Source organism: Mauremys reevesii, linkage group 6 (genome assembly GCF_016161935.1).
Source record: "Mauremys reevesii isolate NIE-2019 linkage group 6, ASM1616193v1, whole genome shotgun sequence".
In the NCBI taxonomy this organism is placed as follows: Eukaryota; Metazoa; Chordata; order Testudines; family Geoemydidae; genus Mauremys; species Mauremys reevesii.
Window position 1 is genome coordinate 102,756,460 of NC_052628.1, and position 25,602 is coordinate 102,782,061.

At 40.9% G+C, this 25,602-nt stretch overlaps 1 protein-coding gene across 24 annotated transcripts in view; it reads left to right on the top strand.

Moving 5' to 3' along the window:
- The window catches only part of MPDZ (multiple PDZ domain crumbs cell polarity complex component), a 129,238-nt gene that overhangs the window by 24,931 nt on the left and 78,705 nt on the right, over window positions 1-25,602 (top strand). For 23 of the 24 annotated variants that reach the window (XR_005600213.1, XM_039543672.1, XM_039543664.1 and 20 more), the window contains 9 exons: window positions 2,967-3,095; window positions 4,591-4,794; window positions 7,931-8,045; window positions 12,988-13,076; window positions 14,640-14,835; window positions 16,235-16,324; window positions 19,018-19,097; window positions 21,197-21,343; window positions 23,130-23,294. Coding sequence is in view for 23 of the 24 variants with exons in the window: in XM_039543672.1 (XP_039399606.1) it covers window positions 2,967-3,095; window positions 4,591-4,794; window positions 7,931-8,045; window positions 12,988-13,076; window positions 14,640-14,835; window positions 16,235-16,324; window positions 19,018-19,097; window positions 21,197-21,343; window positions 23,130-23,294 (1,215 nt within the window). In the remaining variant the exon portion in view is untranslated. The remainder of the gene's footprint in view (window positions 1-2,966; window positions 3,096-4,590; window positions 4,795-7,930; window positions 8,046-12,987; window positions 13,077-14,639; window positions 14,836-16,234; window positions 16,325-19,017; window positions 19,098-21,196; window positions 21,344-23,129; window positions 23,295-25,602) is intronic. The other variant, XM_039543673.1, reaches the window with a different exon arrangement.

The window sequence follows — 25,602 nt, forward strand, 5'->3', positions numbered from 1 at the left end:
TTTCAGGTGCATATAGGCTTACAATATCTTGTACTATGTAACCCATTTATTTATTTTTTTCCCCCGCTCCTGACCTCTTCCTCCCAAAATAGGCCAGTTGGGCTGTACCTTTCCTCCTGTAAATACTGGAAACATTTCAGGATTGTCCAGGGGGCTCTGGGGCGTGGTCATGCCTTTTCTTCCCATGTGTCAAATTCTCTGTCTTCAAAGAGGCAAATAGAGCACTTCTCCTTTATCCATTGCAATCCCAGCTTTTAAAGCTTTTTGGGAAGGAGCAGCAAATGGAATCTCCTCCTGTGATCTACTCCTCTCCTTTTAGGGAACAGAAACTTGTGGGGCTTTGCAATCTGATCTGTACTAGCAGCCAAGCTCATTCTCCCTGTTTATGCTCTCATTCTTATAGGCAGAGAAGGCCAAATGGAGCATGCAGAAGGCCAAAGTGTGGGAAGGGAGGCACATTCCAAATGTCTCCGATTGGGGGAGACATCTATCATGATTATAGGGCTATAGCTGCACCTCTGTCTCCTTTTCTGGTCTCTCCGAGTGCACCGTCTCAGGTGTCAGGTCTATACCAGGGAGGAAATACACAATTCTCCAACTCTTAGACTGGGCTACAGTACTTTGTGTAACAACAGCTCTTACCCTGCAGTTCCAACTGAATATGAACTCTTCTTTTCGGCAGTCTGTGACCAGTGGTGTATGTCGTGACCAGAGAGCCTTCTTAAAACCAACTATTGTTTATTTTTACAATAGGAACAAAGCATCAAAAGAGTGTTTAAAAAAATCTGCATGCATGTCTGTCTTACCCAAGGCTTACTGTCCCTCAATTGTACCCCCAGAAGGTTTAACTTTTTCAGATGTGCCCAGCAGGTTCCTGTCTCTCAATCTGGTTTCCCCAAATTCACCCTCTCTTGAAAGCGTGTTCGTTTTGAAACTTGCCACAGGTCTGCTGATCTCCTCTGTGCGTGGGCCTTTTCCTGTTCTGGTGTTGTCTCTTAACCTTAAAGCATTTGCGGAGAAGTGGCTTATCTTGAGCCTGCTTGTTTTTCCTTACAGAGCACTATTAAATGAAACCATTGTGTTCACACAGTGAACACCCCAATAAGCAGGTCAACGTACAGCATAGAGCAGTGGTTTTCAAACCTATTCCGCAACCCAGTTCTGGGTTGCGACCCACAAAAGGACTGGGTCATGGCGGCTCTGGTCAGCACCACCGACTGGGCCGTTAGAAGTCCTGTCAGTGGTGCTTCCTGGCTAAGGCAGGCTAGTCCCTACCTGTTCTGTCACCATGCTGTGCCCCAGAAGCGGCCAGCAGCAGGTCCGGCTCCTAGGTGGAGGGAGCAAGGGGTTAGGAAGCCTGCCTTTGCACCCCAGCTGCGCTGCTGACCGGGAGCCACCCGAGGTAAGCCTGTGCCTCAGTCCCCAGCCCTGAGCCCCTTCCTGCACCCCAAACCCCTCATCTCTGGCCCCACCCGAAAGCCTGAACCCCCAGCCCAGAGCCCTGACCCTTCCAGTACCCCAATTCCCTGCCACTGGCATGACCCCCCCCAAACCCAGAGCCCCCTCCTGCACCCCAAACCCCTTATCCCCAGCCCCACCCAAGAGCCTGCACTCCCAGCCCAGAGCTCTGACTCCCTCCTGCACCCCAACCCCCTGCCCCAACCCTCCCACACCCTGAACCCCTCATTCCCAGCCCCACCCTGCAGCCCTCACCCCTACACCCCAAACCTCTGACCCAGCCCGAGCCCCTCCCACCCCCCAAACCCATCATCCCCAGCTCTGTTGGGTTGCGGGCATCAACAATTTTCTTCAACTGGTCACCAGAAAAAAAGTTTGAAGACCGCTGGCGTAGAATATCCATAAATCATTCAGAACAGCTCCCACTTCCATCACAACATCAAGCCCAGAAAGAAAACCATTGGCAACAAATATTCCATTCTTATCATATCAACCTCAGACTACCGGTTGTAGCCTGGGAGCCTCTGCTTACCACTTAGGGGACAGTTCTGCATGTACACAAAGCTGTTGACTTGAAGTGGAATGTGAAATGAATGGTAGCTGATTATTTGGATCTACACTGAAGAGGCTTTCGTCCTTTTCAGCGGGCTGAAAATGCCTGATGCTGTGTGATGTAATCATAATGATTTACACTACTTAAACGAATAGTACTGTTCATGTCCTAATTTCTTTGAATAGGCACAGATTTTCTAACCCATGCTACTTTCATGGTGTAAAGGGAATAGAAAGCTTGTTGAATTTTCCTTGTTGAGGTAATCTCTGGCATGGATGACTCCTCAGGGAGAATAGAGTTGGCATAGCCAGTCATGCAGCCTCCCGGTGTAAGGGCCCATTGGGGTCAGGGTTTGGCTAGAGTGAGCTGTGCTTCAGCTATTTCTATTGGGTGAATGGTCCCCTATGGAATCATAGCCAGTGTGTGTCATTTACAGCAGCTGCCAGGCTGGTCTCATCTATGCTGGGGATGGAATAGAACTGGAGTAGAACTCATGCAGTCTCCCCCTTAGTTGTAGCTGAGAATTGGGTCCATAACCCCTTTTCAGTGCATGTATGTGACTTCTGGTGAGAGTGACTCATCTACATTATAGGAGACTTTGAGTCCCAATCCAGTGAGATGCTAAATGCTTCCCATAAGATATTAAGCACATTTTATTCCTTTTGACTGCGTTGGGAATTGAAGGCACTCACCACCTCCCAGTATCCCCAAGAATTTGATCTGTAAACAGATTCGTGGAGAGGCTACATAGTGGAGAAATTCTACTTGTTAAATGCCCACCTTCCTTTCCAGTGGGCTAATAGTAACTGATATAGAGCTGCCTTTAGTTTTTCTTTCTCCCCTCTTTTCAAAAATATGTCATAGAAATTCTGTATAAGTGTCTTGTGACAAGATTTAATAGGTGTGTTCTTACTTCGGTCATTTGCAAGCTTATTTACAAGTTTACTCCTTGTAGGTCCACTGGCAGCATGTGGAGACCATTGAGTTGGTGAATGATGGATCAGGTTTGGGATTTGGGATAGTGGGAGGAAAGTCAACTGGAGTGATAGTTAAAACCATCCTCCCAGGAGGAGTAGCTGATCAGGTAAACTCCCCCCTAACAATTTCTTCTTTACTGTTTAGTGTGGGGTAAATTTATCATGTAAATCTGCCATAATAATGTTAAGTGACAGTTTTCTTCCTTGTAGGCTGAAAGAAAAAGATGATGCTAGTAATGTATATGGGCAAATTATCTTATTAATGATCATGTATAGAATGTGGGATCTGCACATACAAACCCAAAAGTGGAATCTGGCGTTCAGTCACTCTCCTAAATCTATTACTTTGCACCACTCCTATTGTGTGCTGATAAGTATATCATTTCTAACTCTGAAATAAATAGCACAATAGTCTTTCACCTGTACATCTAATCCAACCCAAGTTGGAAATGACCAAAGGTTATTACCATCATAGTGACCTGTGTGAGATGAGTTTGGTGATCTCACTCCATTTCCCAGTGTGGAGGTGTCTATAACACAAAACTACCACCAAGGGCACCCTTTTCAGCAGTTATGGCAAAGAGCGCAAGGATTGAATGGGCTCAGAGACAGATTGTCCCTCTGACCTGTAGTCTCTGTAGGTCAGGATTGAGTCACTAAGGGAATGTCTACACTGCAATCGGAGGCGTGATTGCAGCATACGTAGACCTACCCAAGTTAGCTTTAATCTGCTTAGTGCAATTACCAATAGCAGTGAAACCACAGCAACGTGGACTTCAGCATCGGCTAGCCCATGGTGCTGTGGCTTCACTGCTACTGGTTCTTATGCCAGCTAGATTTAAAGCTAGCTTGGGTAGGTATACACTTGCTGCAATCACATTTGCAGTTGTAGTATAGACATACTAAACACTGCTCGGTTTGTGGGTAGCTTGTGCTGCTGATGTCCATGCTGCATGTGTTCTGTGGACCAACAGATGAATTCACTCCCCCAGTCTTGTCAGTTTTAATACCTTTCATGGGTACTAAATTCACTTGAAACATTTTTACAGTTTAAAATAAAAGAAACAAGAAATAATTGAAGAATGTTTTTAAAACAATATAAATAACTGTGATATCACAGTAACTGAGAAATATAATTTATTTTAAAAAACATGGTTAATCCCGAGGGCCAGCTCTTAAATAAGAGGCCCAAGATCAAATGCATGTTTGTGTGTGCACAAATGACAGTTCAGAAAATTACTGAAATTACAGGTGCAAATCAGGCATTAGTGGGTGTACAAGGAGGTTTTGAAGACAAAATTCCCATCTTTGTATAAAATTGCTAAATGTGTAAGCTGTTTACATAATTATACACAGTTTTGTATGCAGAAGTTGGTCTCCACTTCTAAAAATATTTTCCTGTACACATACCACTGTACTTGTATCACACATGGGCATAATCTTTTTCTTCTGCCCCACCATGAATGTATGGCATGACATTTAAAAACTATTTGCAGAGCACATGTTAAATTGACCAATATGATTGTTTGTGTGGGGGAAGGGGGAAATGGCTGCTAGTGTTTTTTATGATAATTGTGACTGGCTGTTTATTTCCTCATCCAGCATGGAAGGTTATGCAGCGGAGACCACATCCTGAAAATTGGCGATACAGACTTGGCTGGAATGAGCAGTGAACAAGTGGCACAAGTGCTGAGACAGTGTGGAAATCGAGTGAAGCTGGTCATTGCAAGAGGTCCCATAGAGGAACCACCTCCACCAGCCGTCCCTCCATCAACCCCCGTACCAACTTCCATACCAGAGAAACAGGTACATATAAACAAATATCAGTAAAATGTGGCAACTGTCACTCTGTTACCAGTTGGATAATATTACATTTCTATCAGGGGCCAGTGTTTTAATGACCAGTAGCCATGTTTTCATCCTTTAGCTATGGAAAGCGGGGATCTTACAAGCCCAGTGTGTAAGGAGCCTCACTGAAGTGAGTGGGAGTTGTATGGATGGAGTTCTTTCAGGATCCAGGCTTGAAGACATGTGTGGTGGAAATAATTTTTAAGCCCATTAACTTGGACGTGCCCATTAACTTGGACGTGCCAGTTAGTGGTGCTTTGGGACAGCTGAACAAACAATGTGTTGCTGCACCTCCCTGAACTTTGCAACCCTTTCTCTAGAGTGGGCCAGCTGGATCTGCAGTACTTTCCTCTGTCTGCCTCTCCGTCTCCTCCTCCCCAGGCACATCTCTTCATCCCTATATTGTCATCACCATCCGTCAGATAGCTCCTCACTGTGCCAGCCAGCACACAGCTGCAGCTCCTTTCCTTGGTAACCTGACACAGCTTCATGAGCTACCCAATGCCAGACAGTCACCCAGCTGCTACCTCCTCTGATGTTCTGACACTCCCTCTTTCCTCCATTGTTCTGTTTCTCTCTCTCTCCTGACTTCCCAAAGTATACCCCGTCTACCAATGCCACCCCTCCATGATTTCTTCCTTTAAAATTCAGAAAAAAATGCTGAGGGAAAAGATGTTAACATAGGGAAAAAATGGAAAATACAGGAAAGTGAAAGCATTAGTAATCTAAGTGCAATTCTTATGTCAAGTTCACTTCTTCAGATGTTTCCTATCATGAGAATTACCACTTTTTCACAAAGCACACTATAGTAGGTATGTCACAATGAGCTGTAAATTTAAAATAGGAAGCAGAAAATCTTTGTGTGTGTTTATAACATAGCCTAGTTCAATGCAATGAGTAGCTACTCAGCTTAAGTGTGGCAGTATCAGTCCCATAATGAGCACACACAAATAGCCTCATGTAAATAAGTGAATGAAATGAGAGAAGATTGTTAAACTTTTAAGACTAAAATAGATCTTATTTATACCCCATAATAAATTTCTCATTTCAGCTTTTCTTACTATTTCTAGGAATATGTCTACTGATGTCAATGATTTTAAAACACTTCTTTAAGTTATATAGACCACTTTGAGAAAATTCCCTTTTTTTTTTAAGACAGATAATCTCCCCTCGATAACTGATTTTATACTCATAGCTATTTCATGTTACAGAAAGAGGATAGAATAGGCAGATAACTTCACCCCTCCTGTTATATCATAGGCAGGGTTCTACATGCCCACTAGGTGGTCTTGAAATAGTTTGAGAGGAGATTACTATTTGCACAATGCCCAAAGGTTGGGGGGGCGGTAGGTGGGGGAGGAAGAGAAGTTAGCTCTTCTGACCCTTGTTTGCAAATCAGAATTGTCCCCCTTTTTAAAATGGAAATGTCTCAATTCAGAGCATTTCAACAGAAGTTTCTTTGCAGGAAACATCAAATAGAGGAGTCAGTAACCACCCTGCATATATTATTTTGCTGTAAGAGTACTTTTAGAAAAGCAGCTGATTCTCCTGACTTCATGTATCAGAACATCTAGATTTATGTTGTTCTGGCTGTTACATGATGTGAAATGCTGGTATTGGAGGTTGCAATCATGAGGATGATATTATCCAGTGCTTCCATTACTACTACGGAAATAATGCCAAAAACTCACTTCTATTTTTTAGCTCCTTCTTCCCCCCCTGTGGTTTTTTTTTTTCACCACCTTGTCCCTGGCAGGAGGTGCGTTGTGTTTGGGCAGCTGCCCTATGTCTGCACAAATCTCCCTTGCTGAATATAGAAACTCAGTTAATGATGCCGAAAGCTGCAGTAACTTATGTGTGGACATTTACCACCAAAGTTTTGGAGACTGTCGCTGATGCAGTTCCCCCTCAGGCATCCGCGGCTCACTCTTAAATGCAGGATGGGAGGATGGGCCTTAAGCAGAGGGGCTTTTACAGGACATCAAAAACACAGGGATGATGCCATGAAACTGGCATCCCTCTTCATGAGTCTCAGGAGAGATTAGTACTTCTGGAAACTAATCAGCTAATGGAAATGGAAGGAATTATTGGGCTCTAAACATAGATTGTTATAACCCTGTAATATGAAGGAGGTAGGTTTAGAGCTGCAGAATTACATGCTTTGCTTGTGCTTGACTGTATTTTTAGATGGAGTTATTCAGATAAAGAAATGGGTCAGATCTTCAGCTGGTGTATATCAGCATAGCTCTATGGACTACAGTGGAGTTATGCTGATTTACCCAAGCTGGTAATCTGGCCACTGAACATTTATTTTAAACATTTGAAAAAAGCCAGTTCTGTGATGCCTCAAAGTGAAGTTTTCCAATTTGTTTTTTTTTAATAAGACATTATTGACGTGGCCATTTAATGTGCATTCTCCTGTTGTAATCAAAGCACTTCCGTTAGCAATAAATAAATGAATTAATTACCAACAGCCTTTTCTGTCACAGAAGTTCAGAGGACTATAGTGGGTGTTAGTGGTGATTGTCATCATTTAAATAGCTGGAAGTATAATTGCCACCTTCTAAAATAGAAATTTCAAGTCTTGCTAAAAACAGGAAACATAATTGTTTCACTGGAAATAGATTCCATTATGTTTTAAACTTGGCATGTATAAGAAAAAATAACTAAAATTACTGGCCATTTATTTGAAAAATTATGAGTTAAAAAAACCTTTTTGTTTGTGGTTATTTTAAATTTAGCACAAGCCTTTGTGATCTGTTTAAAGCTGAGATTAAAGGAATGTCAGAACTGTTTGCATCCTGTATTTAAGCATGTATTGTGATGTTCTTGTTCAAGACATATATTGCTCAGCTTATTAGAGCTGTGTGTGTGTGTGTGTGTGTGTGTGTGTTGAGAAGTGTCAGGATTCCAGTAACATTCTGGTGAGGAATGTTGTCTGTGTACAATATGGTTGTCTGTCTGAATATCAGGGTTGGTGCAGAATAAAAGTTGCTATTTTGTCTTTGACATTTGTCTTTAACGTTTGACTTCATGGAATGCAGCTTCTTTTTTTTAAAAAAAGGTTTCCTTTTTCATTACACTCTCTTGTTAGGCAGAGACTTCTTTTGATATTGATGAAGATGGAGAGAAATTTGATGTAGAACTCACTAAAAACCTCCAAGGATTAGGAATAACTATTGCTGGTTACATTGGAGACAAAACCTCAGGTAATGTTAAAATAAATTCCTGAAGTTTTTGCTTTTATATCAAGTGCAGCTTACAATAGCCTATATGCATTTCTAATTTGATTTAGACATTTTGGTACATAAAGGGAAAAAAGATTTCATTAAAAAACATCTTAAGGATTATTTTAGGAGTTGTAACTTCAGATAGAATAGGCTAGGATCTAAAAATTGATACAGTCATTTTAAGATATATGACTATTTAAAAAAATATTTGTATTTTAAAGGGAATTATGGAGACTGTAAATTGCAGGACTTGTATTTGCAGTATTGCAGGCAGTTCTAGCTGATGTTATTTTTAAATCAGTGAACCAATTTCTGCTTTTGTTTACATCAGTACAGTATAGATGTCCACTATCTCCATTGATTTCAATTAGGTTATTTCAAACTTGCACTGGTGCAACTCAGAGCAGAATCTGGAACACTGAGTTTTTTAGAAAAAAATTAATGTGCACATATAGTAATTTATTTTTCTAATAATTTCAACTACTTTTTTGAGAGAACTGATGTAAAAATCTATCATGCATCTGTATGAGGCAAATTGATGCAGTACTCTTATTAAAACACATTAATAGATTGCCCCATAATGATTTTCAAATAGCTGCTGCTGTGTTTTCTGTCCTGGTATATATTGAGAAAAACATAAAGAAATAGCATTTCGATAATATGAAACATTTGTTAGTACAGTAATCACTATCCTCATCCCTTTTGAGGGTTCTGAGTAGTAATGCAGACATCTTGACTAAATCTTACTAGTCCACTGACCTATCCAATCAAAAGAAGCCTCAATTGCCATAGCAAGGAAGAAGCACAATTTATGTATTCCCCTTCTCCTAGCACCACTTACTATCACCTTTAAAAATACAAATTAAATTTCAAGTGTAGAACATGTTGTGGGTCTGATATCTGACTCACAAAAGCGAGGATGTATGTCTGAAATGTTGCTAATTGAATTACTCCATTGCACCTTGGTATATTAGGAAATCTTACTGCCTAAGGGAATGGCTGATTAACTTACTTATTCCTCCAACCAAAAACCTTTGTTAAAGAATAGTCGTGGTTGCACAGAAGCACCAACACACCTTTAAAAAGTTGGGAGATCACTATCTGAGTCCTTGACTAGCCCTTGCAAGCTACAATGCATTTTTGGCGTGGAGCTAACAGGCTCCTTTATCATTGCATGGTATGTTGAGGCAGCAGCACTTGGGAGACTTTTAGCTGTGTTGCCCTAGTACAAAGGCACTCAACTTTCCCCCTCCCCTAATCCCAGACCTTCTGCAAAGCTGTGGACCGTTCTAACACACATAACCCAATGAAAAACCCTCTTTCCTCGATTATATATCCATGTTTAATACTCCAGCTCCCGCAAAAGCTGTAATCAACTCCTTATGCCTCCCCAAGGCCTGCTCTTTCTTCCTACCCCCATGTTCCTGCTCACCATCTGATGTCCCTGCTTGCCTGCTAGTTATCCCTCAGAGCATACTCTCTATAACCTCACTGGCCTTCCTGGCTCCTATGCTCTCTGTGAGAGTGGAGCAGGTGACTAAGGGAGACAGGATGGCAGCATTGGAGAATAGAAGCAGCTGACAGATTGTGTGTGTGAGGTGTTTGGAGTTGATGGAGACTGTCATTTAGATAGTGAACCGAAAGAATTATTGAGAAAAGCAGGGCCCACGTTTTAAAAGGGAACATTTTAAAATGCTCCTCTGCAAAATGCAGTAAGTGTTTTGCTAAAATGACAATTTAGGAAATTCATTTATCCTCTGATTTTAGTCTACAAATTCGGAGATTATAATTTTCAATCATGAAAGTGTGAAACACGTGGATTTTAGTCCCGCTTTGTGTATAGGGTTGCTAACTTTCTAATTCCAGAAAACCAAATGTCTTTGCCCCACCCACTGCTCTGCCCATTTACCGAGGCCCCGCCCCCTTCTCACTCCATCCCCGCTCCCTCCGTCGCTTGCTCTCCTTCACCCTCTCTCACCTGCTCATTTTCACTACCAGGCCCAAAGAGGCATATTAATTGTTTTTACAGACGTATTATGCTACATTCAGGTTTATTTGTTGCAGAATGCTAGAGCTGGCAGCAAGAAAATCAAAAAGGGTAATTAAAAAAAAATTTTTTCACAAAGGTTTTCATAATTTTTTCCTTCCCCTCTTCCCATTTTTTGTAACCAGCTCCATGTTTTTGGTTCACTAAAGTTACTGTAATTTTGTGTGTGGAATTAGGCCCACACATTATCACAGCTGCAATGGGCCCATTAAAGGCCTACTCCTGAAGTTCAAATACAAATCTATAGAGCACAACCACAGAAATGCACACCTGTCCGGATACCTATATAAATAAATCTGCAGAAACTGACTTCCACGCCTACCTGCAGATATACATGTGTATTCTTGTGTACACATCTAGCATGCACTGACACATATTCATTCATTCATGCAGATCTCCATAGTCTTCTATCCTGGGCCATTCGCTCTAGCTGGTTCCAGGTATAGCCCATTTTTGCTATTAACCTGAAGGTGTATTTCTCTGCTGCAACCTCCATGTGCCGATGGTAATCCTCCTGGTTGTAAGAAGGGTGATCCCACCCAAAGACCCTTCTTTTCTAGGCTAAAAGTCTCTGTTAACTCTATTGTTGGCGTTTCTGTAGCAAGCTGATTTTTACAGGGTGGCCTCCTCCTTTACCCTGACTTGGGACAGGCAGATGGCCCCAAAGGACCTCTCTGGTGGAGTTACTGACACATATACTTCCACATTATTTAATATTACAATTGTTGTTTAGTGCCTAAAGACCCCATCTAAGATCAGGACTCCAGGGTGGTAGTTGCTGGACATACACATAAAAAGAGAGAGTCTGCAACGAAGAGTTTATAATGTAACTAGACAAAGGTGGGGAGAAATGTATGATACATTGGCTCTTCTGCAATTACTAGTCAACAACATTCACTTTTAAAGAAATAATACATTTCTTTTAGAGTTCCCTTCTCTTGTTATGAAATGAATACATACATATTTGATGTCATCAATTTTTTTGTGTGCAAGCCAGCAAAAGGAATAAAAGTCAGAATTAGGCTGCACATTTTATTCACACATGTGCAATACACGCACCTCCCTACACAAAGAGACACAGTCTCTTACACACATACAGTGCATGCATGCACACGCTTGCCTACACAGAGACACTTTTTCATACACTTTTCCAGGGGTGCCTAAATCACCCAGCTGGGAAGGGAGGAGGCTGGGCTGGAGGGGAAAAGAGAGAGTGAGTGTGTGTGTGTGTGTGTGTGTGTGTGTGTGTGAAATAGGATGGGGAGGGAAAGAGGCCAAGGATGAGAACAGGATGGAGGTGAGAGGGGGCAGTGAAGGAAAGATGAGGGGATGTGGGGGGTATGTGGGGTGGATGGGGATGCAGCGGGGGGGCAGAAGACCACAGGTGCATGAGGATGTGGGAGACATAGGGGTGTATAGGGACATAATGGGAGTGCAGCAGTGTATGGAGGTGAATGGGGTGCAGGGCTGTGGGGCGTGAGGGACATGGGGGTGGCAGCTTTGGGATGTGGAGAGGATGGGTGGGAGAGTGCTATAAAGGGTACAGGGCTGGGATGGGAGGTGTAGAGGGACAGGATGGGATGGGAAAGGGATGCAGTGAGGGGGATGGAGATACAGGGGGGGGACAGGGAGGGATGTAGCGAGGGGGACAGGGGGGTGCGGTGGGGTGGGACGGGGAGGGATGCACTGACAGGGGATAGGGGTGCAGCTCCATTCCCAGCACTTGGAGACAGGGATACACATACCTGGAACTCCTGGGTGCCGGCGATGGGGCGACAGACAGACCCCGGTGTGCCGCAGGGCCCACACCGCAGCTTGAGCCCAGCCACACAAGGAGCATGAGGAGAAGAGGGCCGGGCAGCAGCGGGAGAGGCATGCACCACGTGACCCCTCAACAGCCGCCTGCTGAGCACTTGCGAGTTGCGTTCACGCTAATTCCTCCCCTGCCTTGACCCAGCCAATGGAAGCTGCAGGTGTGGAGCGGGGCAGCACGCGGACCACCCTGGCTGCCCCTAAGTCTAGGGCTAGGAGCCGGACATACTGGCTGCTTCCCAACCAGGGAAATTTCTGAAAAACTTTGTTTTCGTCCTTCTGAAACAGAATTTTTGGAAAATGTTCTTCCTACAGAAAATTTTTCATATCTAACTTTTCATTCCAAATTGGAATGAAATATTTTTTTGCAAATGCAAAATTTTCTTTGGGATGGAAACTCCTCTTCTTGCCCATTTCTAGTTATAATGCTGTCCTAATTTAGATAGGCAGCTTTTTCCATTTGTAAGTTCTTCCTTCTGGAAAGCCTAGGGTGACCAGATGTCCCGATTTTATAGGGACAGTCATGATTTTTGGGTCTTTTTCTTATATAGGCTCCTATTACCCCCCACCACCATCCTGATTTTTCACATTTGCTGTCTGGTCACCCTAGGAAAGCCAAGCACGTATTTGTTCATCCAGACTTTTTAAAAATATAATAGAAAAGGAACCATGTGGCTTTGTCATATTTATAATAAACAAACCAGTGGATGTATGCAGGATGCATGCTAAATTTCCTTGCCTTTGGGGGTTAGGTCAGACCTGTAGCAAGGGTTCTGTGGAGTTTTTATAGTCAGTTTTGTCAGTCATGGTTAGAATATTTGCTTACTGTAAAAGGTCTAGTCCTGCTTTCATGGAAGGAAATGGGGGTTTTGGATGGCTAAACACTTGGGATGAAAACACTGATAATTTTGTGAAAAGAATAATGGATGTATAATAATTAAAATCTACACTTTACTTCACTTTGATACCACTTTTTTTTTTTAGGGGTGGGGGAAGGAAATATTGTTACAGAATTTGGACAACCTTTGGTATTAAATAACTTTTTCTTTTTTAAAATCCCAGAACCTTCTGGTATTTTTGTGAAAAGCATTACGAAAGGCAGTGCTGTTGAACATGATGGTAGAATCCATATTGGCGATCAAATTATAGCCGTAAGTAAATACGGACACAAGACTTATACAGCCAACTCTGAGAATGTGAAGTTATTTGCATGAGAAAATCCCTCCTGTTACTGTGGGAGGGTTTTTGTTGTTGTTGTTGTTGTTGTTGTTTTTGGTAGATATGCTGGTATCATTTTAGAATACTTATTCAAACAGATAAAGATTGGGTGTGAAATGACATCTCGTTCATTTTGATTGAATATTTTGTCACACTATCTTTCCGGTCATGCTAGCTATATAAATAAGTGGGGATTTTTCCCCCCTTGTTTTGAAAGAAATCAATGACACTTTGTTTTCTCTTAGCAATAGAGAGTTCTTTATTTCTACAAAATACTTGCTTGTTCAGTAGTTCCAAGCAGACCTAATAAAATATGCCACTACAGTTCTTTAGCAGCACTGAGATGAAAGAGAATCTTTTAAAAAATACTGATATTAAGGGTGAAAGGCTGGAAGGTTTTTTTTAAACTTCTCTGAAGGTTCTTCATAAGATGTATTGTACAGGGGGATTCAGAATACAAATGCAGGAATCATTTTTGTCTTGATGTCAGAATTGGCCTCTTAGCTATGTGCAAAGAAAGAGGAGAAGGAAATTACAGTATGTGCACGCGCACATGCATACACACAATTAAAATAACTGAGTATGAAGTATGTATATTCTGTAGATAAGACCATTACCAGGGTGAAGGGATATGATATCACTAGTAAGTTTTTGAAAGATAAAGATAGCAGGGAGAGGAATAGTTTAGGGTATTTTAGGTCTTGGGGGGAAGAGGAAGAGTATATTACTAAGAGTTATGGAATGAATTTGAGAAAAGAAAACTTAGGCTTGTTAGACCGTAGAAGAGTTTCACAGTGACAGTTGTGTAGGCCCCATTGCTCAGCCCTTTAAAAACTGTGGACTGGACAAAAAATGTAATGTAATCCTTGATTGGTTGGGGGATTGGATTTGATGGCCTAGAGTAAAACATCTTTTCCATATCTAATTTCTGTGAAGCTTTGATAAATAGCGAATAAACAGGGAAGAGGTTTTGAAGTTTTAAGTATTGCATATAATAGGAATATTCCGAGACGACTAAAAGATGTTTCCATTCTTTCCTTCTTATCTCCTGCCCCAACCCAGTAATCACAGAGGACTTTTGTTCTTGACTTTTTTTTTTTTTTTTTTACATTCACTTTCCAGACTGTTGGGAGCCCTAGTGTGAACAAAGCTGCTGGAGGCCCACCAGCATTCTAAGTGCTTTGCTATGTAACCCGGCTCAGAGTAGGTCGACATGATAAAGGGCTAAGAACACTGGTTGCTACCAGGAGTCTGCTTTCACCATTGCTATTATGGCGGTAGTAGTAGTGGGCTATTATAGGCACAGTGCCTGGTGTCGATCAGGCCACAGTGGCATTGTTTTTTTTTTTCCTCTGTCCCCCCCTTGTTTTGTGCTCAGATTAAACAAGTAGTGCCCTTGGCATTTTATTTTGCCTTGGAGACAAATGTGATTTACTTTTTCTGAATATTTTATCCATGTAGTGGCTTGCTGGTTAATGAGATGTTTAATCCTTCAGGTGGATGGAACAAATCTTCAGGGTTTTACCAACCAACAAGCAGTAGAGGTTTTGCGGCACACAGGACAAACAGTTCGACTCACTTTGATCAGAAGAGGTCTTAAGCAGGAAAATCACATTCAGCCCCATGAGGACTTCACTGCTGCTGTTGAAAAGGACTTAATTTTCCAAACTATGGATAACGGCACAGCCAAAGGTAATTAAAACTGGCTTTGCTGTAAGGTAGCTGGAAATATTTTTCTTCACAGGATATGAACTGGACGTATTGAGCCTAGTTAATTCCTAGTGTAACTCAATTGAGTTCAGTGCTGCTTCACGAGGGATGAATTCAGCCCGGTACATTTTAATCAGTTTTGAGAATCAGTGGCATTATTCATTACGTTTCTGAAGCAGATTTTGAAATCTGTGCACTAGTCTCTGCTGATTTGCACTAAGGCTTTGGTCTTTCAAATACTTGCTTCATGTGAGGCAGTGAGTGCAAAGTTGTGTCATGGCTCAAGTGTGAGTGAAGCTACATACAAGGACAAGTAGGGTTAGCAAAGACGTACTTTCTGCAGTGAGCAGAGGTAAATCTCAAGGGTATAAGGGCAGAGGGTATAAAAGAGGAGTGGTGTGTGGGGAGAGAATGGGCACATCCTGGACAATTGATGTCTGTCTTGGACAGTGCTTCAAGTGTACCCAGGTCAGAAGTCCCTGTAAAAAGTAAGGCTTGCCAGTGATTGAAATGCAGATTAGCAAGGTTTTAATGGAAGCATCTAACATTATATCATGTATTCACTTCTTGAGATGCATGTGTACTACTAGTAATTTGTTAATATTTTAGATGATACAATGCCCCCATCACATAGGCTCTGTATGCATGTGAAGAATTCTTAAAACAACTCATTTAATTCATTGATTATTATCAACAGAAATAGATGCCAACTCACAAGTTAAACTATAATCATCCCCTTCATGCAAAATCTTGAGAGAATAGAAGCCTTTTACACTGTGTCTTGTAGGTTAGCATTCCTCAGGCTCAGCTGAAGCCATAAAGAAAATAAATTGCATGGCCAAGACCCTCCTTCTTACTGCCCAGAGATTTCCAAGCCTGGTGACTGCAGTTTAGTTAATCTCGATTTGCTATAGCGGCACATAAAGGGAGAAGCAGTCTTTGAATTAGCCAGGGCCAAAAGGTATGTGACTTTATAGATCAATGTCAGCTTCTTGACACAAAAAAAAAAAGAGTTGGTAGATTAATGTTAATGGTAGATTAATGTTGCATGTTCTCAGTATCCAGCAATCATGTCCTTATACCTCCAAATAACAGTAATGGCTCTAGCAACTTATGGACATTTTCTTTTTTTATTGAAAACTTTTCATAAAAAACAACATTTAAAAGAAAACAAAACTTCTTTTTAAATGCACCACATCCTGCAACCATTTCTTAAACACTGCAATACAGAGCCAGATCCTACAAGGCCTTGAGACCCTCTTTCTCCGTGTTGCCCCCTGTGGTAGCTTGGTCACTTAGCACCATACAGGATGGCATGGCAGAGATCTTGGTGAGCATTAAAATGCATAGAATGGCTGAGGATCTTCTTCTTCTTTTCCAGAACAGTGTGAAAGAGAGCAGGGATCTCCACCACTGCCGTGCAGTGCTGGTGTGGTACACACTGGAGAGGACAGTAAACAACAAGAATCAGGTTCTTAATATTCAATAGAATTTTTCCTGTGAAAATGCACTGTATGTGCTTACATAAAAAACAATCATTTTGTTCAGGTTCTCCAGTGTTAACTGCAGTGCATGTCTCAGATTATACAGGTGGACAATGGAAGAGAGTTTCCAAAATCTGGTTGTATGAAAGCAAGTATTGTCATTGAGTGTAATTGTATATACTTAAGACTAAGATGAACGTCTCAGTGTTTAAGGCAAAACGTGAGGCAGTTTTGCTTTGGCAAATTGCCTTTTAGTTTAGTAAACTAATTCCAGTTGGTCTTAGTCAATTCTTTATTTTTCATGTTAAGCATTTTCATTCCAACCTTCTGTGACCATCCAACACTTGTCATTCTTGTGGTGGACTTCCCTGTGATATATCTCCTAAACTGCCTTTATTTTGGAGGTCTCTATTCTCTGATAGTGTTTGAAAGTGAGACACTTCTTGCTCATTGGAACACTGTCACTTTCCTGTTCCCTTTCCTGAAATTCTTATTTTCTATCTTCCATTCCTCCTATCTCTTGAGCTGCTATGTCTCACTGATGTGCTATGGAAGGCTATATTATCTAATACCAAGCTCTTACAGTTTCTTAATTGGCATGTAACCGTTGGGTACATTCCATATCTAGGGAGCAGCTTAAAAATGCCATCCCAACTAGTTCTCTAATTTAATTTACTACTTTTCTGAGTTCTCTGTCAGTTGCTTTCCGTCTTTCTGGGTAGATGATCAAATTTATTCATTTATTTATTTTTAAGAGGTTCCACTCAGATGCTTTGTTCCCAACTGAGTCTTCTGATCTTGGGAAAATATTTTCAAACATGAGTACCAGTGGATATCTAAATAAATGGCCTTATTTTTATTTAAGTGCCTAAATATAGACTAGAGCTGGGATTTTTAAAGTAGCCTGAGGGAATTAGAGAACCGTTTCCCATTGAAAGTTGATGAGAGTTGAGAACCTAGCTCCATTAGGCAACTAAAGCTGGGATTTTGAGCCTGTCACTAGCACCCATGTTTGGAGAATATGTTCTTAGTATTCTACTAACAATTCAATCTTTGTAGCTTTGGTATTGTAGCTTTTGCTTGGTCACTCTAGGTTCTCATTGGTTTGTGTCAGTATCATCATGAGAATCCAACTCTCTCTGTCTGTGTCTGTTAGCTCTTTTATCTAAACACTGTTGTTTCCCTTCCTAGAATTGAATCAATTTAAATGAGAAAAAATGAACAACAGAAAGCTGCTATTTCTTTGTAGTTTTCAGTTGCATATAAACTTTAGATCATGTTAGAGTGACTGGAGTTTACTGCCTTGCCTAGCACATGACTGTTTCTCACAGCATTCTCCTCTTTTGCCCCCTTCTTCTTTTCTAATAAAGCCTTTGTTGTTCCCATAACCTCTGATGTATGTGTTTTCTCTTTTTATGAAGAAAATTTGACTTAAGAATTTTATTCTTCCACTGCCCTCTAGGGACCACAGTTTCAAAAGCAGCCTCTAAATTTGTGCTTCCAATTCTGAGGGCTTGAAATGTGTGCGAATTGGGTACTTAGGCTTTTGTCATGTAAGCTGCTCTACGTGCGCACAGGTGCCTGCTCATAAGGAGCAGTTTGCAGTATCAGCGCCGTAGGTATGTAAACATCAAACTGGCTCACGCGCTCTGTGTGTGTGTGTGAGACTCAGACATTTGGGGCATGCTTATAACTTGTCCCTCCACTGTTTGAGGTTGGATTGAGGCTACTTTTGAACATTTTGCCCCAGGAGTCATCCTTACGTCTTTTTCTTCCAGCTCTTTGTTTGGACTTCATGTGTTTGGGAAAAACATACAGTATAAAGCTTTAAATATATCTTACTGCTACCAGTTTTCATTTTACATCAGCATGCAATAGTATAATTTAGATATACCTATGATATAATATAATTTTTATTAAACTGGAAGTGTAAGTCAGTGTAATGGGTAAAAACAGCATTTAGAGCTACCACTGGTAGTCCTTTCCTCACAGTTCAAAAAAGTGGGCTATGTTATTAAAAGGTAGAAGGTACTTGCAGTTTCTCCATTAATAGAAATGGGGATGGCATGGTAGAAGGTAACCAAAGAGACCCCAAGGACCTTAGTTATTCAGGAAAGTCAAATAAGTGAGGACTGCATTCTTTGGAAGAGAGGAGTTGAAAGAAGCTCCTTGAAGCATACATAGCACTGAATGGAATAAGGCTTAATAGGTGTTGAAGGCTATTTGTGCTAGTGTTAAATACAAAAAACAGAGACACAAAAGTAAGCTAAAAAGATGTTTTTCTGAAGGAATTTTAGTATGAGGTCTCCACTCTGCAAATGTGTAATGTTTGAAATATACTACTAAGGGCAGCGATAGAAACAAATAGTATAAGTAGTATTAAAAATAATTTGACAAGTGTGTTACATAGACAAAATGTTTGGGTGCTGCAGGTGCAACTCTAAAGTTGTAATAGTGCAAACTGTCTTTCCAACCATTTTTTCCATGTTAAAATTGCTAATGTTCCTGTTGCTAAATCTAAAACTGGGGAGGAAACGCATGTTGCACTTGTAAATAATGTATGATAGTATTTTCAATATTATGGAATACTGTGCAAGTGTTGCCACAGTCCAGGTACTTTACTTACTATAGAAATAAGACTGTCAGGTTTTCATTGTAATAACCTCAATACAATTTCTAGGTTTCCAGCTAACTTCCACAGGAGAAGCAGTATTGCAGAATAAATGGCAGAGGATTATGGGTACAAATTATGAGATAGTGGTATGTAACCCCTAGTTATTACTATTAAATGTTTATTCTAGTGCTTACCTGTACCGTTTACTGCATACAATTTTGCATTTTAAACTACCGACTCACAAAATGTTTTTTTTTATTTTAAATGCGGAATGTAAAGATTTAATTTTTCCTAAATACATTTTTATGCAGTAAGCCAGACAAGCAAAAATAAGCGCAGGCTTCTGAGCAAATTTACTATTTGCTGGAAAATGGATTTTTTGGGTGCTGAAACAATTCACAAATTTAGTGAATAATTTTGGCCAAATGCAAAAGAAAAATTCAGAAGTGTCAGAATGCTTTGATATTTCTGAACAAACTATTTTACACTTAATTTCAAAACAGCATTTTGGAAATGAAACATCATTTCATTTTGAAAATATTGATTCAAATCAGCATTCCAGATGTTTTGTTCAACCCGAATAAAAGGTTTTCATGATGTTAAGAAAAAATGAAAATATGCAGTTTTGGTTCAAAACGAATCATATTTGTTTCAGATTTTTGATCAGCCACTGAACTGAACAATCAGTTATTCACTCAGCTCTACTTAGGACCCTCCATCCACTCTGTGTAACGAGTGAATTGTTTTGATTGGTATAATGATCAAACTACTGCATGAGGCATTTATAATAAACAATGAAAACACTCAATGAAGGGATTGATTTTTCAAAATTGCATGCCCACAAATATACACTCTAAAATGTGTGCTCTATTGCAATGTAACTTCTTATGTACAGTGACTGCATTTGTACCGGCTAAAGGGGTAATTTTGTGTGATAATGACCAGGTACTTATGTAACTGTCCATTAGTACAAGCAGTTACACTATTTGTATATGCTAGGGGCATGCAACCTATGGCACGTGTGCCAAAGGCGGCACGCGAGCTGATTTTCAGTGGCACTCACACTGGGTCCTGGCCACCGGTCCAGGGGGCACTGCATTTTAATTTATTTTTAAATGAAGCTTCTTAAACATTTAAAAAACCTTATTTACTTTACATATAACAATAGTTTAGTTGTATATTATAGACTTATAGAAAGAGACCTTCTAAAAAAATTAAAATGTATTACTGTATTAAATTAGAGTGAATAAATGAAGACTCGACACACCACTTCTGAAAGGTTGCCAACCCCTGGTATATGCAGTTGTGAAAATAGTATGTACTGAATTTAGGTGGAAAGATCCTCCCTTCTTGTACACCCAGTGTAGGGGTAGCCAGAATTTCCGTTTCTGTGCTCAGGAAATTATGAAGATTTTTCTCCGCTGTATTTCCTGGAAATATGAAGCACCTCAGAGGAGCATACAGGGCAGCAGGAGGTTGGGCCATGGCTCCAATCTCTCCACCCCCATTCACTGACTAGTACAGCTGGAAATCTACAAATGTAGTAAATTTAAGTTTACAGAGCTCCAGTAGGGAAGTGTCTGTGTGGAACATCTAATGGTGAATCCATGACTGTTGTGTAGAAGACCTGAGGGAGACAAGGTCGGTGAGGAAATATATTTTATTGGACCAGCTTTCAAGCTCCAAAGAGTTGTCCTTTGGGTCTGGGGAGAGCTCTGTGGAGCTCGAAAGCTTGTCTCTTCATCAGCATAAGTTGGTTCAATAAAATATATTACCTCACCCGTCTCTCTCTCTCTCTCTCTCTCTCTCTCTCTCTCTCTCATATATCCTGGGACCAACATAGCTACAACAACACTGCAAGCATAGAAGATATTCCTTTTAAAAAAAACTGTATTAGCCTTTGCAGCTGCATAATTTCTGCTGGATTGAGCCCTTTGATATTAGCCTTCATTCCATTTGTTTGGAGTTCCACCTGGATACCTTTCATCTATAGGGTAGTCTTTGCTACCACCAGTTGTAGTCCTCTAAGTAAAATGGGAAGTTACAGCTGGCTGCTTCCTTTCAACTTCTGTGGTGATTCCATCTTGTGTTTGATGTAAAACTAATGAGCAAAGATGCTCTTTCAAATGAGTGAACTTGTAGTTTAAAAGCAGAATATATCCAAGAAGTTTAATATTTCCCTTCTAAAACTACTGTTTCTTTGTATGTGAACTTGACTGAAAAATAACTTTCTCAATCTTTTTAGGTGGCTGAAGTTAACAAATTTAGTGAAAGCAGCGGGTTAGGGATAAGCTTGGAAGCTGCAGTGGGACATCATTTCATCCGATCTGTTTTACCAGAAGGGCCAGTTGGACGAAGTGGCAAGCTGTTCAGTGGAGATGAACTGCTGGAAGTAAGGGAGAATTACCACTTTATCTTTGCTCCTTTCTATAGCAAGGTTCTGAAAAGGTGGCCTAATTTCTCATGTAGCATCTCTTGTAACACACAGTTCTTTAAATAAAATAAAATAATAAAAAAATGAGCAGATACTTGTTGAATTTTCAAAGATACAGTATGTAATGGGCCAAGAAGTGTACAAAAATTCTGGATTTAGTCAAAACATAATTTTAAAAAATTGACGTAAGTTTGGTTTTCACGAAGGCAAGAGAACAATAAGATTCATCTTGGTCCATACATAGTGCTACTGTTCCTACCTAGCTTTGCTAATGTTCAATCTTTACCTGCCATATCTTTGCTTTTCCTCTCCTAGGGGGGCTCTCTCCAGACAAGAGTCCCATTCAAGCTAAAACTTATGGTGGTTTATGATGTGAATACATGTTTTTTTATGAAATGACCAAACTTATTACCCACTTTTGACTATTCAGTTTAAAGCTTATTTTGGATCTGAGCCTGCTCAATGAACTTTCGTAGAAGCAGGATTGGGTCCTATATTGATATATTTGTGCACAAATCAGAAAACCAAAAGAAGTGAAGAGAAGAAATCCTTTAATTGGCTGTACACTGATGCCGGGAGCTTGGGTAACAAACAAGAGGAATCAGAATTGCTTGTCTATGAGCATCAGTTCGATCTAGCTGGTATTACTGAAACCTGGTGGGATGATGTGCTTGATTAGAATATTAAAATCAATGGTTATAACCTATTTAGGAGGGAAACAAAACAAAAGTGGTTGGGGAGTGGCACTCTGTGTCAAAAATGGCATTACCTGTTTCTGAGTCACTGACAACTCAGAAGAAAATGATTTTGAATGCTTATGGATCAGTGTTCTAAGAGATAAAGCACAGGATGGTGTACTAATTGAGTCTTGCGACAGACCACAAAATCACCCTAGGGCAGTGTTTCCCAAACTTGGAACGCTGCTTGTGTAGGGAAAGACCCTGGCGGGCTGGTTTCCCTGCCCCGTCCGCAGGTCTGGCCAATCGCAGCTCCCACTGGTCGAGGTTCGCTGCTCCGATTGGCCTGGAGCAGCGAACCTCGGCCAGTGGGAGCTGCGATCGGCCGGACTTGCGAACGGGGCAGGGAAACAGCCCGGCCCACCAGGGGCTTTCCCTACACAAGCGGCATCCCAAGTTTGAGAAACACTGCCCTAGGGAATAGGATGACTGGGTCCTTAGGGGCCTGCCTGTATAGGAAGAAAAGCTGTGTGATCATGGGGAACTTCAGTCTGAATGAAGAATTAAAACATCCTTTCTATTTCTAAATATTATAGATGAGTTTCCTAACTCAAGAAGTGTTGTGTCCAGCATTGGGGGAAGGGAGAGAATTCTATATTAGACTTCATCCTGATGATAAAGAATTATTGATTACATAACTATAAATTAGTAGTAGCTTAGGTACAAGTGGTCGCATCTTTCTGCCTCCCTCACCTGCTTCCCCTTGCTTGTTTGCTTTAAAAAGGGCCAGGTTCACAACCCATTGGAACAATCTACCAAGTATTGTGGTGAGTTCTCCATCACTGGCAATTTTAAAATCACGATTGCATGCTTTTCTAAAAGAGACTCTCTAGTTCAACTGGAATTATTTCAGGAAAGTTTTGTGCCCTCTGTTATGTAGGAGGTCAGGCTAGATGATCAGCGTGGTCCTTTCTGGCCTTAGAATCTGTAAATCCATGCTAACAAGTTTATTCTGATTTTTATTCTTTGTATTTCTACTGAATGTGTTTTGTTCTGTTTTTCCTCAGGTGAATGAAATATCTTTGCTTGGGGAAAATCACAAGGATGTGGTAAATATTTTAAAAGAGCTGCCTATCAAAGTTACAATGGTCTGCTGCCGTCCCATTGCTCCACCCGACAGTCAGTCAGAGTTGGACAATCTGACTCTCTCCGAGGTTCAGCTCACAGAAAAGGTACTACTGTTAATTTAAAAACAGCACCTCATTTATTTATTTTTTATTATAAAATATACCATATTATAAACCAACAAGATTTCATGTACAAAGATTTGAAAGACCATTATAGTTTTAAATAAGTGATGGAAAAGGATAAACTTTCCTTCCAACCATATACTCACTTACCAGCTCCGATTAACACAAAAGAAGTGATTGTCTTGCATCATGCCTAAGGTTAAGATTTTGTTATGGGTGTTTTCAGTAAAAGGCAGGGACAGGTCATGGTCAATAAACAAAAATTCACAGAAGCCCATGACCCGTCTGACTTTTACTGAAAAATAGCCTGAGGGAAGCCTGAGGAAGCTCACAGTTGGAGCGCTGCCAGGGGTTGACCTCCGGCAGCTGTTCCAATCCTGCTGCTGCTGCTGCCCCTGCTGGGTGTGTGGGGGGGTGTTGACCCAACCATGGCTGTTGCTTCAGTCCTGAAGCTGCTGCTCTGGCGGCCCTGAGGCCGCCACCACAGAAGAAGTCACAGGAGGTCCCAGAAAGTCATGGAATCTGTAACATCCATGACAGAATTGTACCCTTAATCGTGCCCTAAGAGAAACGGATATAATCTCCATTTGATCCCTGTTGAAGGGAAATTCCAGAGTCAAGGTCTGAGAAACTCCATAGCAAGAATTTTTTAGTGAATCTGTAAATTCGGGGGTTGTACCCTATGACTGGAGAATTGCTACTATAGGACCTATTTTTAAGAAAGTGGGGAAAGATCCATGGAACTACAGGCCTTTTAGTTTCATCTCAGTTGTATGCAAGGTCTTGGAACAAAAGAAAGTAGTTAAGGACATAGATGTAAGCGCAGTAATTATGGTGTGATTTTTAGAAAAGGTAGATCTCCTCCTTTGAGAAGATAACTTATTTTTAGACAAAGGAAATGCAATAGATCTAATCTGCCTGACTTTCAATAAGGTATTTAATTTGGTTCCACATGTGAAGTCATTAGTTAAATTTGAGAAGATGGGGATTAATATGAGAATTGAAAGGTAGATAAGGAACTGGTTAAAGGAGAGACAACTGTCGGTCATATTGAAAGATGAATTGTCAGGCTGAAGGGAGTTAACTAGTGGAGTTCCTCTGGGATTGGTCTTGGGGCCAATCTTCTTTAACATTATCATTCATGATCTTGGCACAAAAGGTGGGAGTGTGCTAATAAAATTCATGGATGACCCAAAGTTGGAGGTATTGCCAATATGGAGGAGGACCGAAATATACAAGATCTGGAGGACTTTAAAAACTGGAGTAATAGAACTGGGATAAAATTTAATAGTGCTAAGTGCAAGTTGAAAGTGATTGGAGAGGAGGAAGACCTGGATGTATTGGTCAATCACAGGATGACTATGAGTCAGCAGTATGATGTGGCCATGAAATAGGCTAATGCCATCTTAGGATGCATCAGGCAAGATATTTCCAATAGAGACAGGGAGGTGTTAGTACCATTATACAAGGCACTGATGAGACCTCATCTGGAAAACTGCAATTCTGGCCTCCCATGTTTAAGAAAGATGAATTCAAACTGGAACAGGTGCAGAGAAGGGCCACTAGGATGATCAGAGTAATGGAAAACTTAGCTTATGAGAGGAGCTTGGCTTGTTTAACCTAATCAATTGAAGGCTGAGGGGAGATGTGATTGCTCTCTGTAAATATATCAGAGAGATAAATACCAATGAAGGAGAGGAGTTATTTTAGTTACGCACCAGTGTTGACACAAGAACAAATGGATATAAACTGGATGTCAACAAGTTTAGGCTTGAAATTAAAGGTTTCTAGCCATCACAGAAGTGAAGTTTGTGTAATATACGCCATCATGTGCCAGCAATACCCCTCCGCTATGTATGTTGGTCAAACTGGACAATCCCTCCGTAAAAGGATAAATGGACACAAGTCAGATATTAGGAATGGCAATATACAGAAACCTGCAGGAGAACACTTCAGCCTCCCTGGACACACAATAGCAGATTTAAAGGTAGCCATCCTGCAGCAAAAAAACTTCAGGGCCAGACTCCAAAGAGAAACTGCTGAACTTCAGTTCATTTGCAAATTTGACACCATCAGCTCAGGATTAAACAAAGACTGAATGGCTAGCCAACTACAAAAGCAGTTTCTCCTCCCTGAGTGTTCACACCTCAACTGCTAGAAAAGGGCCTCATCCTCCCTGATTGTATTAACCTCATTATCTCTAGCCTGCTTCTTGCCTGCATATTTATACCTGCCTCTGGAAATTTCCACCACATGCATCTGATGAAGTGGGTATTCACCCACGAAAGCT